The following is an 18,836-nucleotide window of genomic DNA, read 5'->3' on the forward strand; positions in this document are numbered from 1 at the left end:
CACCTTCACCTTCCCCTTCCCCTCCGCAGCCCCCGCTCCAGCCCGCGCCTCCCGCCCGCCCCCAGCTCTCAGCCCGCTCCCCTTTCCGTTCCCCTCCCCGCCTCGGGGATCCCCGGCCAGCCGTGCCCCCGGGCCCCGCTCCCGCACGGGCTGCGGGGGAAAGCGCGGCCCTCCCCGGCGCGGGGATCCCCCGGGCAGAGGCGGGGCGCCGGGCCGGGCCGGGCGGGCCCTGCGAGCGCTTAAAGGAGCGGGGCCAGCCCCCTGCCCGCGGGGAAGCGGAAGAGCCGAGCAGCAGCCGCGGCCCCGGCCCCGCTGCGGGTGTATATGCGGCTGGCCGGGTTAGTGCTCGCCCTGGAGAAGAAAGAGAAGGGGCAGCAGCGGGGCCGCGGCTCGCCTGCCCCGGCCATGTGCTCGCTGAGCGAGGCGGGCAGCACCGACCCGCTGGCGGCCCGCTTCAAGCAGGTGGAGGAGACGCTGGAGAAGCTGCACCGGGAAAACAGGAGCCTGAAGAGCAAAGTGCCGCGGTACAACGCGCTCTGCACGCTGTACCACGAGTCCGCCCAGCAGCTGAAGCAGCTCCAGCAGCAGCTGGCGGCCAAGGAGGCCGCCCTCCGGGAGCTGCGGGGCGGCCGGGCCCCGGCGGGCGCGGAGGAGCCGGCGCGGTCGCTGGTGGAGAGCCTGCTGGAGCAGCTGGGGCAGGCCCGGGAGCAGCTCCGGGACAGCCAGCGGCTCTCGGCGCGAAGAGTGGAAGCCCTGAGCCAGGTAACGCGGCGGACGCCCTCCCGGGAGCGCTGGCGGGCAGCGGCTGCCGCGGGCGAGGGCTGCGCGCAGCCCAGGGGAGCAGCGGCATCCAGCCACCCGCTCTAGAAAAAGGAGCAACTTAAGCTTAGTCAGCCCCGCAGGCATGTCTTGAATGGAGGATGCAGGCGCTTGGCACGGAGACTGCTCCCTGGAGCAGACGGGGGTGGCACCGCAAAGCCGGTGGGGACAGAGCCCGGGCTCTGAGCTCCGCAAATGCTCTGCTGGTGCGTCTGGCGGGAGCGGAGCTGGCGCTCCGTGCCTGGAGCCGGGGCGTGCTTACAGCAGCTCACCAGCTGCAGCCAGCGCTCGTTCCCACTGCCTCGAGTTCCAGAAACAAAAACTTAGCGTGGCATTAGAAGTCTGCGTGTAAGCTATTCTCACAAGGAGAAGGAAAAACAGTTTTAAAAAAACAACCCTAAATGTGGAAGTTCGTATTACTTACCGAAGACCCTTGATCACATGCAGCAGTTTTCTTTGGTAAGGTAAACAAGTGATGCCACCACTTTTGCTATTAAAGTGTGTGAGTTTTTTAAAGTGCACTTAAAAATGGGGGTTTATATTGACATTAGGGCAGCACGTTAACCCTGGGAGAAGTAACTGGCAAGTCTGGATTGTGAGGAGATGGATTAGGGATGTTGGCATCTTTTATGACAGGAAAAAAGTGGTCTCAAAACTGCATCTCCTCCCACCTGCCACAAGTGCTGTTTGTGTTACTGTCATTAAAACTGTCCCAGGTTCAGCATGAAATACTTAGAAAACTTTAAAGCATTCCTTTCTATATGAAGCTGCATAAAGCAATTTCCAAACCAAGAAGCAGTACTTAAAATTGAAACAAGTATTTTTGTCATAAGTAATCTCTTGACCTAATGCTTATACAAAACATTTTCCATATATGACACTCACCTAAAATACATTTAAAATAAGTTCAAGTTTGGAAATTTGTAGTAAGAGATGATCTTACACTTTGCAGGCAGATGACAGGCTTGTGGGATCTGAATTTATTTTGAAGTCTGATGCTGAATGTCTTTATAGCAAAGGGGAAGTTTAGCATGATGCTGAGGAATTTAAATGTCAGAAATAAGAACAAGTGCTATTCCTGTTAGGTATTCATTTTCTTTTTAGAAATATTTTATGCCTAGTGAGAAACTGAAATAATTGTCACTAAAAATAACAACAAAAGGACATTTTCTGAAGTCAGGAGGCCTACAATGCTGGCAAAGAAGAGAGCTCCCTCTGATTTACAGCTCCGTTAGCACTCCCGAAGAACTGGAAGGGTAGAATCAAGCTTGTACCTGTCTCATGGTCTGCGCTGGCATCCAGGGCACCATTGGTTCTGGAGGATCACTGCTGCAGAGGCTTTTGTTACCAGCATCTGCCACTTTTTGAGGATATCAAGTGCAGGCTGTTTTTGACAAAGTTAGGACTGGTGTCCTTCAGATACGTGGTGCTACAGAGTGGTTTCCCCCAGTCAGCAAGCAAGCTTCTTCCTTCTCAAAACACCTGCAGAGGCATTAACTTCATGCAGTGTGGATGATCCCACAGAGATTCCAATTTAACAAGAATGTGCAGCAATGAGATACACATTTGTTTCCTTAGAGTATGTCAGACCCCTCCCCCATACCTTGGAGCATCAGCTATGGCAAAAATAGAGTCATTGCTGTCACACAGGTTTCATTTTCTGTTTGCTTGTCCTTACCACTCTTGCTTTCCTAGGTGGGAAGGTTGCTGTGTTTGCTCCCTCTGCTTTGTCCTTGTGACAGTGCCAGGCAGTGAATACACTGCACAGGTTTTTGATAGAATGACTTTCCAGTTCCTTTTTTTTTTTTTTAATATATATATTTATTATTATTATTTATTGATTGATTTTAGGAAAAGCTCTGTCTGGTAATTTAGAATGCAGCAGCAGAAAGCATTTCTCAGTCTCCACAGTTATTCCTTTTAAACTACTTTGTTTCTTCTAAGTTCTATCTTTAGTTTGTTGCTGTTGTGTATCTTTTCATTAAACCTTCCTGAATTTTTGTTGTTTCTTCATTCTACTGAATAGGAAGTGTGTGTGTATAGATGTCCAAGCAATTAGCAGTTTTCACTGATTGATCTGTCAGTTCCAAGGCTGAGTGATTGTATAGAAATGGATGGGATTTAATTTATTTTTTAAGTACTTAACACTTAATATAGGAGCAATTTGGAATTACTGCAATATGAAAGTCAGTCTTAGACACATTTTGGCTTTTGAGTTCACTTTGCTTTTAAATAACTTTCCCTCCCTCTTCTGTTTAGGAAGTACAGAATTTGAATCAGCAACTAGAGGAGAAAAACAGAGAGATACAGCAGATGATAAATCAGCCTCCACACGAAAAGGAGAGGGAAATCTTACGACTTCAGAAGAGCTTGGCAGAGAGAGAGAAGGCTCAGGCCACCAGCGATGTTTTGTGCCGCTCACTCGCTGATGAAACTCACCAGCTTCAACGCAAATTAGCATCCACAGCAGAAATGTGTCAACATCTGGCAAAATGTCTAGAAGAGAAGCAAAGGAAAGAGAAGGGGAATTCAGATGACCAGACACCTACTGAAAGATCTAATCAGGTATTCTTATTGCTACTATGTTTTTTTCAAGTCCTCTTAGCTTCTGAGGTGTTGTAATAGTTGTAACTGGGGAGTGGTGAGAAAAATCCCGTTAAATAATTTAATGTAGGGTGAAAAGATTACCATGGCAAGCTCTAACTAATTCCAAGTACCAAAAATTTAGGATGGAAGCAGTTGTCAATCACTTGCATTTTGGCCATCTCGCTTATCATCAGAGGCTTTTCTTGGAGAGGATCTTGAGAGGTCCCTTCCAACTTCAGCAATTCCATGATTACACTTCTTCCCTGCATATACAGGAGACAGTACCTTCTTTACACCACAGCATGCTTCTGTGCATCACTAGATGGTGCTGTGCTTTTGATGGTGATACCTCCTGATGACTTGTTAAGCACCTAAATGACAAAACAAAGTAAAGATATTTTAAAGGAGTATTTATAGTAAGAAATCTAGAGCACCTGGTCCTCTCAGATCAGGATTTGGCTTTGCACATGTACAACAGACCTACAGAAAGGTGCTTAGGGACAAGTAAGTCAAGGTGTCTTGGGTTCCCTCCTGGCCTTTCAGTGAAAGGCAATGTTTCTCTCCAGTGGGAATGTTTAGAAACAATGCTTAATGATAGGAACGTGGCAGAAATGCTACCAAGGGGCACAAAGAAGCACCTGGATTTTGGCACACATTGTACATGGTGATGTGGCTTTGCTGCATCATCACCTTAGCTGAACCGTTTCAGCACAGGGTAGAGGTAGATGATGTTGTTCTGTTGTTCCAGAAATCATGATGGTTCAGAATCATTAGCTAGTTCCTGATAATATAAGAAAATAACATTAGCGGTGCTGCCTCCAATAACAGATCAGTATTGATAGCAGGATGCTACAGCCAGTTCTCACAAAAAAGAATCACTCTGTCCTCTGCACTTACTGCTACATAGTGGTAATGTCTGTTTCACATCACTACTCAACTATGCTTTTATGGGTAAACTCTATTCATGCTCACTTCGACTTTGTAGAACATCCCTGGAGCATTTCCAAAGAAGACTTATTCACATTAAAGTTACCTGTAAGAAACAGAGGTTGGCTATATATATAAGAAAAAAAGACTTTTTTATTATCATATTTTACATGTGATTGACAGACAGGAAACTTGATTGGCTTTGATATATGTAATAAGTAGCTAACCTTGTACAGTGGGGACTTCCCTCTTGAAGAAAAGAAATTTCAGATGCAATTACTAGCTGATTCTAGGGAATTTTGTACAAAAGTGTTCTATATTACTCATGTACACTGGGGTTTTTTTAAGCAGATGTCACAACTGTAAAAAAGAGGTATCATTTTAGTCAATTATTTAGCAAGCAGGGTTTTTTCCCCTCAGTAATTTCTTCCTAGTACTGGCCAAAATTGACAGTAATAACAAAGTAAGATGACAGCATATCCATGTCTTTGTCATACCTTTCCCTGCTCCAAACAAGTACTTTCCAAGGAGTTTGTGTAAACTGTTCAGCTCAGTTGTCATCAGTGTAGACCCTCATCTGTGTGAAATGTGTGGCATTTTTCTTGTCACTATTAGTAGGCTCAGAATTTGGTAAGACACGTTTTCATGACATCACACAGATTTAAAAGCAATACCAAGGTGGTAAAAGCTAGAGTACATTTTTGCTCTTCTTATTAATAATAAAAGCTGTAGGCTGTACTATTAGTATTTAGAAATATACTACATAAAATTAAGCAGACCTAGATGTATGTATTTGTTTCACTGGCAGCAAGCAGTTTAAGAGGAATTTAAAAAAAAAAAAAAACAACAAATTAATTCCAGTTTAACAACATAGCTGTAGCTTTTGGGATTTTTTAATGTTAAAGTAACACTTCCTTTATCTGAAAATTATAGCTTTTAGACAATGAAACTTCACTTCAAGCTCTGATCTGCAATCTGCAAGATGAAAACAGGATGTTAAAACAAAAAGTAGCTCATGTGAGTACTTTCATTCTGTACAACATGAAGATTTGATTGAATATTTTGAATTACAGTACATTTGCAATAGGGAAGGCCTGATTAATCTGATAAAATGGCAGTTTAATGCAAGTCCAAAATTCTTTCTAGTCCTTTCAACATGGCACATAGTCTTTGTTACCCTAGCTAAGAACAACTCAATACACTATTTTGAATGTATTGGGGTTTTGTTGTTAAAAACACACCACAGAAAAAAAACCAAAAAAATCATGTTCCTTTCATGCATCAGTATTCTACTCCAGGAGAACAGCACTAGGCCCAGTGTCACTGCCAAGCCCTCCCATTCCATGTTATTTAATACTGTCCTTATAGGATGGTGAATGGGGAAGGCTGCCTGAGAAGAGTGTGGTTTATAGCGTGATCATCTTCTGCTCTCCTGTCAAGCTGGTTGCCCACACTCAGTGGTTGTGTCAGCATATTATGTTACATTATGTTTGGGAGACTTTTGGCCCCACACGTACAGTCTTCAAAAGCTTGAAAGCTTGTTCCTTCCTGTTTCTGTCTTCATGTTCTTCATGACTCTCTGGGTGATCTTTCAGGTGGAAGACTTAAATGCAAAATGGCAGAAATACGATGCGAGTAGGGATGAGTACGTGAAGCGACTCCACTTGCAGCTGAAGGAGATGAAGACGCAGCTGGAGCAGCAGCACGGAGTAACTTCAGCACAAACCAATTCTGACCTGATGCACAAGGAGATATTCCGGTTAAACAAGCTACTGGAAGAAAAAATGAATGAATGTGTAAAAACGAAGAGAGAATTAGAAGACGTGAAGAAGACGAGTGAAGCAGATAATGAGCGCATACAAATGCTGGAGCAACAGGTCATTACCTTTCTTTTTCCTAGAGGTGGGAATTCTTAGTTTCTCCCCAGACCACTGAAGTCTAAGGGGGAAAAATGAACTTACTCATTTTAACATTTGCCACTTGTCTTGCCGTATTTGGCTATACAGATACTTAACAACACAGATTTAAAGGAAACCCACTACTTACAGAACTGCATGCAGTTCTGCCAGCTTTAATACAAAATATGAAAGAACTGAAAAAAATACAGATCCTTTTAAGTACAGATATGAGATGGAGAAGATAATATTGAGATTTTGGGAATAAGTATTTACCAAAGGAATCACAGCCTCAACTTTTTAATCTAACCTGCCAATGCTCTGATTTATAAAATATTAACATGAAGATTATTTTTCAGGTCCTAGTTTATAAAGATGATTTCACTTCAGAGAGATCGGACAGAGAACGAGCACAGAGTAAAATTCAAGAGCTTCAGGCAGAAGTTGTATGTCTGCAACACCAGCTAGCAAGAAGACAGGTAAGAAAGCAACAGGCTGCTTTTTCAATTAAAGCATGTCAATAGGATTCAGGGCTAAAATTTACTTTTCAATGTATTAAAAAAAATCTTAGTACTTTAACACCATTTCAGCTCAGTGCAGCAATCAAAAACTTAAATTTATTTCATAGTCAGTTGTAGAGGAGATGTTTCTCAAGACATGTGCAACACCCCTTTCCAGTCCATTTTCCTTCTATCTTGGATCAAGATAGTAAGGGTGAATTCTTAGAAGGAAGAGAAGGATGGCCATGATTCTTAATTACAGCACCATCTTAAAAGTGGCGTACTGACTATATTCAGTGTTTTCTACAAGCCTTCTTTACAACAGTATTAATAAAATTGTAAAAACTGGTGCCTATTTACAAACCTTCTGATAAAGACATAAGCAGTGTTTCAGATAAAGGTGATAGAAGTTAACACCTGGTAAAGAATGTATTTGTACAGCATCTTTTTCAAGAGCTCCTCTTTCTCTTTCTAGGACTCAAGAGACCCAAGTAGTCACTTCAGAGTTCACGTTGGTAACCAAAGCCACATGTATGTACAGACAAACGTTGAACACCTACGAGGCAACAGCCCAGGCCAAACAGGCACAAGAAGAACATCTTCAGAGTCTGAACAAGTTTCTCCTCCTGCAGACAATGCAAATTCAGGATCTGAGGGCAGGGCACAGGGTGAACTTAGATGTCCTCACTGTATGAGGTTTTTCAGTGATGAACTCAGCGATGAATTCCTCAAGCATGTTGATGAATGTTGTCAGTGACCACATGATGTGAGGCATGTAAGTCGATCACTACTTTATGAGTAAAACTTTGCTCTGTGCACATCTCCTACAGTCCTAAACCAGAGTAATGCAAATGGACAGCTCTGAGGAATTAGGATGAACGATATCTACCTCTTCTTTCATTTCACCTTCTCTTGGACTGTGTGAAAGACTTCAAGTTACAGCAAAGTGTTTTTATGAAGAATTATTTTTGCCAACTATGAGGAAGCAAGCATAATGCAAATTCTACTACAAGCTAAACTGAAACTTATAGTGGTAGTTAGCTTCAGAGTGCAGCTTGACTCATTTTTGAGTCTAATTTTTTACAGTAGTCTGAAGACTTGTGGAAAAAAATTACTGAACTTGAAATTTTTCTCCTCTTCCAAAAATCTAGGCTGAAGAACAGGGGAGAAGCATTTTGGCAGAAGAAAGGAAAAATCTTACTGTGCTTTGTTTGGATTAAAAGTGAAAGCATTTTCTTGCATGTTGGGGCTGAACTTTCAGATGTCTCATCTGAAAATCCTCGTGTTTCACTGAAATTCGGAGAGGTGAAGAAAACATAAAAGGGCTGGTTACTGACTAAAACTAGCCTGTCTTTTTGCACAGAAACTATGTACAGGGATATTTATTTTTTGCTGTGCCATAAGTAACTTCTGTACACATTTGTAAATGTGTATTTGTGTAATTATGGATTGTATTCTATTTTATCTAAGGTTTATTTTTTATAATAAAAGTGATTGTGCAGTTGCTTTACTACATTAGTAAAGTGGTGAAAAATCTATCTTTCTGTGCAAGTATTTAGATGTGAAATAGTCCCAGTAACTATACTAAGGACTAACTCATGGTTTCAGATATATTTCAGTACTTCAGTGATAGCCAGTGTCTCAGACTATTTTCAAATATGTTGAAAAATCACTACTCATTTTTGAGAGGAAGAACAACCTTTCAGATGCACAAGAACATATTTAACAACCTACCCTGACACACATCTTTGACAACACCAATGCTAGCTTAAATGTCTTCTTATCCTATCTACACTGGAGATGACTTCAATAAGTATCAGGGGACCGTTCTGAGATGTGTGAAGTTAAAGTGTACAACTGTAACAGGACTACAGTTTTTTTCAGCCTTGGCTCCTGGTGTTTCTCACTGTCAGGGCTGGAGTTAAGGATGGGATGCAAAGTAAAGGCCTAGTTCAACCATCACCTTTCATAATTAAAGCAAACTTGCTTGGTATAACGACACTTCTGCTTTGCTTCCTCCCCAGTACTACACTTCAGGAGGATTGTGGATATTTTCCTTGGTTTTCCTTTTCATGATCCTGTTAGAGCCCTAAAGGAAGATGATAATTTAAACCAATGTTGCCTTAAGTGGGATATTACAAAAAAAAGATGCATGGGCCATTGCAGGCAGTATGCAGGTGCAACTGCTCTTAGTAATCTAGGCTTTAACTCATTGCAAACCTGTGATAGATTACTAGCTTGTTTTTCCTAATATAACATGCACAAGCATGCAGAGATTTAATTTTTTTAATAGCCATTTTACACAATGCCTTTTAAGGTCTTAAGAGATCAGAGCAGCCCACAGAATCCAGGCTGAGAAACATGATTAAACTTCCTGTGGCATAAGTTAACCTTTTTCTGATGCTTCTCACTAGACAAGCCTTGTTTACAGCTCAGTGTACACCAATACTACATTGCCAGTGATTCATACAGCAGAGTATGGACCTTCTAGTGATTCACAATACAAGATAGTTACAAACACAACAATAAAGTTAGATCTTGGCAGATCACTGCACTTTTTTTTTGCATTTGAGATGATCACTATTTAATACACATCAGTCAGAAGGTAAATGCTACAGGTTTCCACTCCTGTTATTCCCTTGGGTATAGTTGGACAGACTGGCCTACAACTATCAGAGATAGATGCAAGAATTAGAAGAATATGCAGTACACAAAAATTAATAGTACCTACTCTTGCAATTTTAAAACCTGTAAGTTTGATCCCTTGTCAGAGCAGAGATGAGAGTCTGAACCCTGGGAAAGGAGAGCACTTCAATGCTGGGAAACTGGATATAGCTCCACAGAGGACCACACTGCACCAACAGACACAAACAGGTGAAGCTATAGGTTATGCACAGATTGCAGCTGCCACTTAAAGCTACGCATTAAATTACTAGATTTTGAATACCTGTGGCAAAAATCTAGGACAGATCTGCTGTTTTCCAGTCTAAAAATACCTCATTTCAGAGATATTTTATTTTACCGTTTCCTGAGTTTTTCTGGCTGGTAAAAAGCCATGCCTATTTCTTGTTTTGGCTTACACAAGAAACTGGTTACACACACTATGAAGAACTACCAGTGTCTTACATGCAAATGTTTATGTCAGATTATAGGGCATAAACTTCCTCCTAAGAAAACTTGTTTATTAACCAGTCATTTCACTTCTACACTGAAGTCACTGGTAGATCTCTTGAAGAAACAATATCAAGTCTCTGCTTGCCCTCTCCTCACCAGGCAAAGCATACACATTGAGGCATCCCAAGCAATTGCCACCACCACCACCTACACTCACAGCTCAAAGTTCCTCAACTTGCAGACCAGAATGCATTAAAACTGTCAGCTCCACTCTCCCAACACTGAAGTGAAAGCAGCCATGAGTTCCCAGCATTTTTTTAACCCTTTAAATTAAGAAAAGCTCCTTGTGACCTCCCATTGGTTTTCTCTGACACTTGAATGGCTCCAAGTACTGTGTGTCTTGTTTGGTTAAATGGTAAAAGCAGCCCAGCTCCTTTCACAAAAGAAAGCAATAAAGGCAAATGAGTAAGAAAGTAACTGCATAAAATGAAAGGAACTTCAGTGGCATAAACTTTATGAACTTTCATTATCCATTTGTACCACACTTGTTCACTGAAACACACATCGTCTGCAGAAAACTGCAGAAGCAGCTCCTCATGTAAGAGGCTCTTGAAACCATACTGAAAAACTATGTGACCATATAGGACTTGGTTCCTATTTGGCTGTATTGGTAACAGAAGGTATCCAAGATAACTGAACCCTGTTATCAGGCAAAGTTAACACCCGTTTAGGCTTCTGTAAATCTCCCATTGCTGGTGAGCAATGTCTGTACTGCAGAGGCATGCCAAGAAGACAGAGGTACCTCTGTAGGTCCAGGGAGGCTCAGGGGAGTTCAGGTAATGGTCTCTTCTGGGACTTGCAGGAATGGCTCTTAGCATATTCCGAGCTGCCAAGATGCATCTGTCCAATTACCTTCATGATTAGCCCATCCCTCCTCCTAAAATTTCTCCCTCATTAAATTACCTTCCCTCAGTTTTGCTCTCCAAACGAGCCCGAGTTCAGACCCAGGTCAAGCTCCTGAGCAGCTGTCCCACCAACAAGGTTTTCAGACCATACATCCTGGCAAGCTATTGCTCATTACTCCTGGACCTAAATGTAATGTATTTTGCTGGGAATTTTAAAGTAAGTTCTGTTTACTAATAACTATGCTGGTTGCCATGCAGAAGCAGGCACTTAGCACACAATCATGACAGCAGCTGTAGGCAAGACTGACTCACTGAAGGTCAAAAAATACAACAAGAAGCCTCAGAAGTTGGTCCCTATGCCAAAAGTCCCAAGTGAGAGATGCTCAACAAAGCTCTCTTCTATAGCATGGCCAGTATAGAACCTAAAGAGCTTCTTAAATCTGCAGTTTCTAAGGCAATGTCTGCTTCCCCCTCCAACCACTTAGGACATCACATCTTTTAAAACAAGCCTTAAGTGATGCCTCAAGATTAAATGCTCACTAATAATAAAACCAACTACAAAAATAAAATTTGTTCAAGAAGCAGATACCTATGCTCTATGGTATTTTTTTTTTAAGCTTCCATTTCCTGTGGCTTTGCTGTATGTGTATATATAGAAAGCAAGGGAAATTCCAAACAAGATGCCACATAGTTGTACTCAGAACAGCAGTTCTTCTCCTTCTAAAAAAGGGAAGTCTCAAATTCTTTTTTCTACAAAATCTATGTGAATTCAAAGTATGCTGTAGTAGTATTTCCTAGTACCATGCTCCACTAGCTATCAGCTGGGGGGGGGGTCAGCTAAAAACCTAAAGAAATACTTACTAGTCACTAGGTCAACCCAGTAGGGTCTCAGCAGAGGGATGGGATATAAGGTTAAGCTCTTGCCTTCTCACCTGATGCCTCCAACAGTTTGTCAAGGGCAAAACACAGCCCAGCACCCACCCTGAAGCATTTCCTGCCATGGGCTGTCCTAGCTGGGGGAGTCAGAGCTCCAGTAAGGTTGGGTGGGGGTTTACAAGGTACTGCAGCAACTGCTGAAGCAGGAGCTCCTGAAAGGCACCGACTGACCCAAGTGGCACAGCTTCCACTCTGCTGCTGCTCAGCACATTCTTCCCTTTTTCTTTAGTACATCTACTTTTTCCTCCTTTTTCACACTTACTGTCAGCTGTTGGTGCAGGAACTCTTCACAGCATGCACTGGATGGATGGCATCTGTAGTGGCTAGCAGCCTCCCTCAGGGGTTTGAGATACTTCCATGGCACATGGAGCTCTGTTGTGAACAGCACTGAACCAGATGGCAGGTTATGAGACAGCTTATTTCTAGAAGACATGAATAAAGCCACATCTGAAGTGTGTACTTGGCTTAACCATGCTTGTTCCTCTGACCATTTAGACTGGACATTAGGAAATTTTTTTTCACAGAGGGAGTGTTCAGACACTGGAATAGGCTGCCCAGGGAGGTGGTTGAGTCACCATCCCTGGATGTGTTTAAGGGACATTTGGATGTGGTGTTGGTGGATATGGTTTAGGGGAGAACTTTGTAAAGTAGGGATGATGGTTGGACTCTGTGATCCCCTTTTCCAACCTGAATGGTTCTACGATTCTATGATCATCCCCCAGGCCAGCCCTGCAGCACATCTTGTGGAGACCTGGCTGGTAGATGGGCCAAGCACCCATCAGCAGGGCAGCTCTGGATGCTGGTGCTGACACCCACCTCCTCAGCATCACACAAACTCACCTTGCCCGAGGCTTTCACACGCTAATTTCTCAAGGAGTGGGAGGGAGGAAAGAGAGGTGGGACCCAGATCTGCAGTGCTTGCAGATCCACATCCATCCCCTCCCCGTCACCACTGCAACCCTCTCCCCTCCTCCCCCATCCTGCACTCACCCAACCTCTTTGTCAAGCCTGTCTTCATACAAAAAGCTTTACTTATTTTATTTCAGTTGCCAACAGACATGCTCTTGGTTACACACAGGCAGTTTTTACAGGAGGGCTACACACATTACCAGTCAAGCCTGTCACCTGTCCCACCAGCTCTTCATCCAGCCTCTTGGTTCCTACTGCAGCCAGACTTCCTCCAGCCACATCCCAAACCTCTCCTGCACAAAACAGGCAGCTGAGCAGAACAGTGGGCTTCACAGCTCCACGTCCTCCTCCACAGTGGTCCAGACTTAGGTGATGCCTGGGGCTGCCTTCTCTGGGAGGACACACCAAGGGAATTGTACCTTGCTGGCATGAGGGCAAGGTGCCAACTTGTGATGTCCCTCCAGCTGGTGCCCTCACAGCCTTCCCTGAGCTGGCCCAGCTGCAGCTCGTGAGAACCAGCCACCTGCACCCACCACCTGGGCCTCTGCTGTGAGGCAGCCAAGGGCCCACACACCAGCTCCAGGAGCAGCCCCACTGTGACTAGTCTCACTCAGAAAGCCCTGGGGCTTTTCCTGCAGATATGAAGCAGGAAGCAGGTCTCAGACACACTACAGGGCAGGGTCTTCATCTCTTCTGGGACAAACAGCAGGGCAGGTGAGAGGAGCTCAGATCTCCTTAGACTAAGGGATTCCAGCTCATAGGAAAGGGAAAAGGAGTAAAGAAAGCTCAGACATTCACAGAGGAACCAGCCCTCATTCTGACCATGATCACCACATCTCAAGGAAGCTCAGGCCTCCACAGAGACATGCAAAGGTGCACAGACATTCAGGGAAGAACATAACCTACCAAGAGAAAGGGGGACTTGGTGGAATGTGAAGTGACTCATGCACACTACAGAGGAGTGCGGTCTAAAAGAGCATCCTACTCCTCCTTCCCCTCGCCTGAACTTGCCCTCAATGGTGGAGACCAAATTTAGTGATTTTCAGGTCCTCTTCTGACCTCAGCACTGAGTACCTGTTCCACCTTCTGCAAAGCCTGTTCTTACCTGTCCCAGGAAGGAGAGAGCTTTCCCATGTGCCACCCTCAACAAATATCCAGAGGTCCAGAGGTAAAGGCATCTTCTTTTGAACCTGGCTGCTGTGATAAGGGGCCTTTCCACCGTCCACCAAAACCAGGCCTAGTTTGAGCCCTAAACTTGAGTAGTGGTTGATCCTTACCAGCAGGAACATCTGTCACTCATGAGACACACCTACTGGGTGCATTTGAGGAACTGCTCCTTGAGCATTAACTGCACTGCATTGGCAGAGCAGCCAAGCAAGCCCCATAAGAGGGGTGTAGGGTGCCTAGAAAACAAGAGCTAGAGCAGTTCCCATAGTTAATGGCATTCCAGACTTGTTTGAGTACTTTGCAAAGGCCCATCTCTGCCCCTCACTTGTCACAACAGGGCAGGCAAAGCAAAGAGCCAGAAGAGCAACAACATCAGAGAGACAAGTAGGGCAGAAGCCCAGCAGCAGCCTGTATCTTCTAGACCCCTTCTTACTCACAACCCCTAGAACACACAGTTTCAGTGATGCACTGAAACCAGCACCTGTTACACACACGTGACGGGCACACAAAAGGATGTGATTTTAAGGGGAACATCATTCCCCATATTTGGGTACCTTGGCGCAGGCCCACCTGGGCACAGTGATGGGGACAGTCTCCTTCCCAGTGACAACTCTCCAGCAACAGGAGTCATCTGCTACAAGGCCAGCAAACCTTCACCTGAGAGGGACAAGCTGTACCTGTACTTAAGGATCAAACAGATGCCAACTGTGAATGTACATGAGACAATTCTTAGGATGAGGGACATGTCCCCTATCACACAGGCAGTGAGGCCTGTCTGTGCTTCACTGGTGCACTGTGCAGTGGGGAGACATCACAAGGGCAGGAGTGGGAAGATTTATAGAAATTTTTTCATTTACTGTGATGACAGAATTCATTCATTAGGTCCGTGGTGATCTACTCTAATGACCTTGCAACAACAGCCTCTCCATTACCAGTATTCACTGGTATGGGACACATTTTGCTGGTGATTATGTTGAGAAGGGAGAAGATGTGGGAGTCCAGAGCACGTGAAGATCCTACAGAACAGTGGCTACAGTCTGCAGGAAGAGCAAGCAAAATCCAGGCTAACCTTGTCACTACAGAGCTATGTCCTGAGAGTGGCTTTTTAACAGGAAGCTGAAACTTACAGTACCAGTAATTGCAAGGTCAGGCCTAAAATTAGCCATGAAAAACAACCCTCTGAAGAGAAGCTGAAGGAATATAGATGAAGGTATCATGGCATTGAGTGACTGAGGGAATTTGAAACCTGGGTATAGCAGGCAACAGGCATGCATATGGAGGTACACACTTTTCTCCTTTTGCTAAAAAAAAGAAGGGATTTTAACCTTTATTAGAGGATGAAGGATGCAAAATAAGCTCTGCCTCTGAGCTTGCACCTCTTATTTTTCTATAAAGCAGAATTTTGACAGCTTCCCCCATGACTCTAAAATAGCTTTAAACCATAAGTAATCTCTTTTAACAGGATTGAGGAGGCCAGGCCCCCTCTCTCTCTCTCTCCTAAGCAGACCACCTGATCATCAGAGCCCACTTTTGCCCTGTTCCAGTTACTCAAACACAAAAACAGTTTCTGCCTGTGATGCCGGGCACTCCAGTTGAGTGACTCGAATCGCCAAGACACAGCTTGGCCCCAAAACCACGATATGATTGCCCTTCTTGCTTCATCAAGTACATCTTGTATTAGGGAAGAGAGATCATCAAATGGCACTTCATCTCCAGAGGTCACACCACCACTTTCCCATTTGGCACCCACAAAGTTTTACGCCTTTTCAAGGCCACTGTTCTTGCAAGTAAGAGATTTCAAAATATACAGGGTACAGGTTGTGCCTGGTGGTGTGATGGGACTGACAGGGTCTCTGACAGCCCCAAAGATCTGTACTATGTGCAAAGCAGGAATTCATCTACCTTCAGAGGGGATGGGCTCTCCAGCAATTGCCACTGAGCAAAGAGGGCCTGGAAAGGGAAGGAAGGTGGAATTTGTTTGAAAGAGACACAGAGGCAAAGCAATGGACTAGGCCAGGGTGTTTTAGAGACAGTTACGTGCACAAAGTCATTTTTTAGACAAATCTCTGTGGCTGAGACTAGGAGCCAGTGTTGGGTGCAGGCAGGCTTCCCCCTCCCACACAAGATCCATCCTTTGATAACCAGATGTGGAATCCCCTAAACTCTCTGCATGGTGACAGCTCCTGGGGAGCCACAACGTGCAGTGGAAAAAATTTATGAGCACAACCACCTCACCCAAAGAAGGGGTGACAGCTTATTTTCTGAACTGTTTTGAGGCTTCGTTTTGTTGCACCTACACACACTGGTCACATGACACTGCACCCCCTCCTACAAAATGTCAAGGTCTTCAACTCCTAAGAATAACCATTCAGAGGGTAAAAATAGCGTGTGATAACCAGGCCAACTCCTGTGCAGTGGGGATTGCACTGGCCTTGCCTTTCTCCACAACTCAGGGTTTGTGTTTACCTTGCCCTAAGTTTCCTCCTGGTGGCATCTCCTTTGACAAGCAGTGGGCAAATATTACTTTTTACCCCTGTGGTTTCCAGGTGACTCTTTCAGGGAAAGTTTACTGGAGCTTTATCCTTCCTGAAATGGCAGCAAAGCTGAATAACCACTTCCTCTTAGCACAGCTGAGGAACTTCAAATGTGCAGTGTTGCAAAACAGTGTGAAGACACTCTCTCCTGCCTCTGCTCTGCTCTCTTGTGTGCATTAATATCAGTTGTTACAGACACTGGGCAGTAACAAGGTTGGGAAATACTTGAGCAGTAAAAGCCACTCTCACAGCCTGGAAAGGCAGACAAGTGCTTTTACTCTTCCCTGCAGTCAGCTTGTGCTTTTATGTTCCTGGCTGTAAAAAACCCAGATCCTGCAATCACCGAAATTTAGACTCTTTAAAAAAGAGTCTGGGCAACTGAATGACTTTGAGCCAAACCCCAAAAGGATGCAGGCACTCAACATACTTGCCAGTATTTCTGTTTTGCTGCAACAGTACAAAAACAAATAGTGAGAACAGGTAACTTCTAACAGAGATTTTAACAAAATGTACCTATTAGGTTGCTTCCTTCAGCAGAGGTACAGGTTATGTCCCCAGCATCTACAGAAAACCACCTCGGTGTCTGTAATTAAGAAGCTGGGCTTCTTTGTCTGAATCTTCAAGCATTGGGTCTAAAGCTGGTGTTAATATTGTTATACAGCTTAGAATTCAAGTGGATAATCTTTGACTTAAAAAATGAAATTCCAGTCTCCTCTACACAGCTTTCACCTTAGGGAAGACAGAGGGCTGGGACACAATCAAGTGCTGAGCATTATGGAACTTTGCAAAACTCAGGAGCAGCCCTGCAGTTTTTCTAGAGATGGTGCTAACACAAACCAGAACAAGCATTTTGCAGACAGTGCAGCTGTTTTGACATCATTTCAATGAAGCAACCCTGTGATTTCATAAAGAAAGCCCTGGCACGGGTTTGCTAAAAATCTTAGGCTCAGGTCACCTGTACAGCCACTTTGTACAGCCACAGTCTGCAGACTCCACTGGGGATCTTCTTTCCCTAGTCTTCTACATTATTTAAATGTTTTTCGTATCCATGGCTGAAAAAGATTATGCAACCAGAAAGGCCTAGTTCTGTACCTGAGTTGTCCTGGCTTTCTTTTTTTTTTTTTTTTTGCAAGAACCAGCAAGTTGCATCCACCTGCACTTTCAGGCAGTCACCCACTCAGCACGCCTGGATTGAAGAGACTGAGTGAGGCCTGATGCACTGGTACAGTTTAAGGCTGTGCCCACTCAGCCCCATCCCATTACTTGATGTCCACAAACAGGCTGTGGTTTCAAACCTGCCTTACCCCACACAACATGTCACACCTATTTCCAAACAGGCATGGTTTGAACAAGGAAAGCTCAGGGAGCACTTGTAGGAGCAATACAACCTACAACAGCTGTTTGGGTCTTCAGTGCACCAAACCAGTACAACCTGTCGCTACACAGTGGTTTACACTGGTGCAATTACTCCAACCACTGATGCAACTGCTCATGAGTCAAGATTAGTCTGATGGACACAAGAGGCAGACAGCTGAGGCAGGGAACATACTCAGACCCCAGTCTGAGCAGCATTTGGAAAGCAGAATCTCCTTGAAGCAAGAGCTGCGGACAAAAGGTTAAGAAAATGTCGACTTGTGTTTGTGTGTCTGGAGCTTGGGGTTTTCACTCCAGCCCTTCACAAGTGAGAGGTCAAATATGGAAGAAGATAACATAAACACATCCAAAGGTTACAAAAGCTTTCTGATTTGGAAGCCAAGACTGACCATGAAATAAGGGGATTTTTAGGAAATAAACCGTAGGATAACTTTTAAGCATCCTCTAAATCAATAATGGAAAATTCTGCGTGCATGCAAGAGCACTGATACAAATTAAAACTTCTCAGATAAGGACATGGGCATAGAGCCAATATCTAAAGGAAACACAGAAAGAAACTTACTGGAACTTCTGAATGAAGAGAGCAGGTCTAGGCATGAATTATTTGTCTAAATCAAATTTATGACTGTCACAATCAATGGCTAGTTTGCAAAACTCACTGAGTAGTTAAGCTTGGGGAGAGGAAGGTCTGAAGATTGCCTAGTCCAACTCCCCTGCCTTCTCCAAACAGGGTCTCCTAGAGCAGGCTGCCTGGGCCACAGGGCCAGCCAGATTTTCACCATCTCCAAGGATGAAGAATCCCCCACCTCTCCATGCAATCTGCTCCTGGGCTCAATCATTTTCATAGCAGAAAAGGTTTTTATGATGTTTAAATGGAATTTCATTTATTTAAATTCATGCCCATTGCCTCTTGTCCTGTCACTGGGCACCACTGAGAGAAGTCTAGATCAGTCTTCTGCACTGCCCCACATCAGATATTTACACATGCTGGTAAGACCCTCCTGAGCCATCTCTTCTCCAGGCTGGACAGTCCCAGCTCTCACCTCACCCTGTTTGATGGATGCTCCAAGGCCCTTTGCTGGATTCTCTCCAGTATGTCCATGTCTCTCATACTGAGGAGCCCAGAGCTGGAATCACTGCTCCAGTAGTGTCTCACCAGTGCTGAGCAGA

At 44.3% G+C, this 18,836-nt stretch overlaps 1 protein-coding gene across 2 annotated transcripts; it reads left to right on the forward strand.

Annotated features, from left to right (window-relative positions):
* Window positions 1–283: 283 nt before the first annotated feature.
* On the forward strand, window positions 284–8,265 carry TNIP2 (TNFAIP3 interacting protein 2). 2 transcript variants are annotated; one of them, XM_051619638.1, is made up of 6 exons: window positions 284–762; window positions 3,079–3,384; window positions 5,266–5,349; window positions 5,928–6,209; window positions 6,587–6,706; window positions 7,203–8,265. In XM_051619638.1, the coding sequence occupies exons 1-6, from the start codon at window positions 325–327 to the stop codon at window positions 7,482–7,484; spliced, it is 1,512 nt and encodes a 503-aa protein (XP_051475598.1). In that variant the 5' UTR covers window positions 284–324; the 3' UTR covers window positions 7,485–8,265. The 2 variants fall into 2 exon arrangements, with proteins under 2 accessions (XP_051475598.1, XP_051475600.1); XM_051619640.1 differs by lacking the exon at window positions 5,266–5,349.
* The last annotated feature ends 10,571 nt before the right edge of the window (window positions 8,266–18,836 follow it).

Source organism: Apus apus, chromosome 4 (genome assembly GCF_020740795.1).
Source record: "Apus apus isolate bApuApu2 chromosome 4, bApuApu2.pri.cur, whole genome shotgun sequence".
Classification (NCBI taxonomy): Eukaryota; Metazoa; Chordata; class Aves; order Apodiformes; family Apodidae; genus Apus; species Apus apus.

Excerpts from the sequence above, each read along its gene's own strand:
- TNIP2 (XM_051619638.1), top strand. The coding sequence starts at position 325 with ATGCGGCTGGCCGGGTTAGTGCTCGCCCTGGAGAAGAAAGAGAAGGGG. Across the intron at positions 3,385-5,265 it reads CTACTGAAAGATCTAATCAG|CTTTTAGACAATGAAACTTC; the intron begins GTATTCTTATTG and ends TGAAAATTATAG. Across the intron at positions 6,210-6,586 it reads TACAAATGCTGGAGCAACAG|GTCCTAGTTTATAAAGATGA; the intron begins GTCATTACCTTT and ends ATTATTTTTCAG.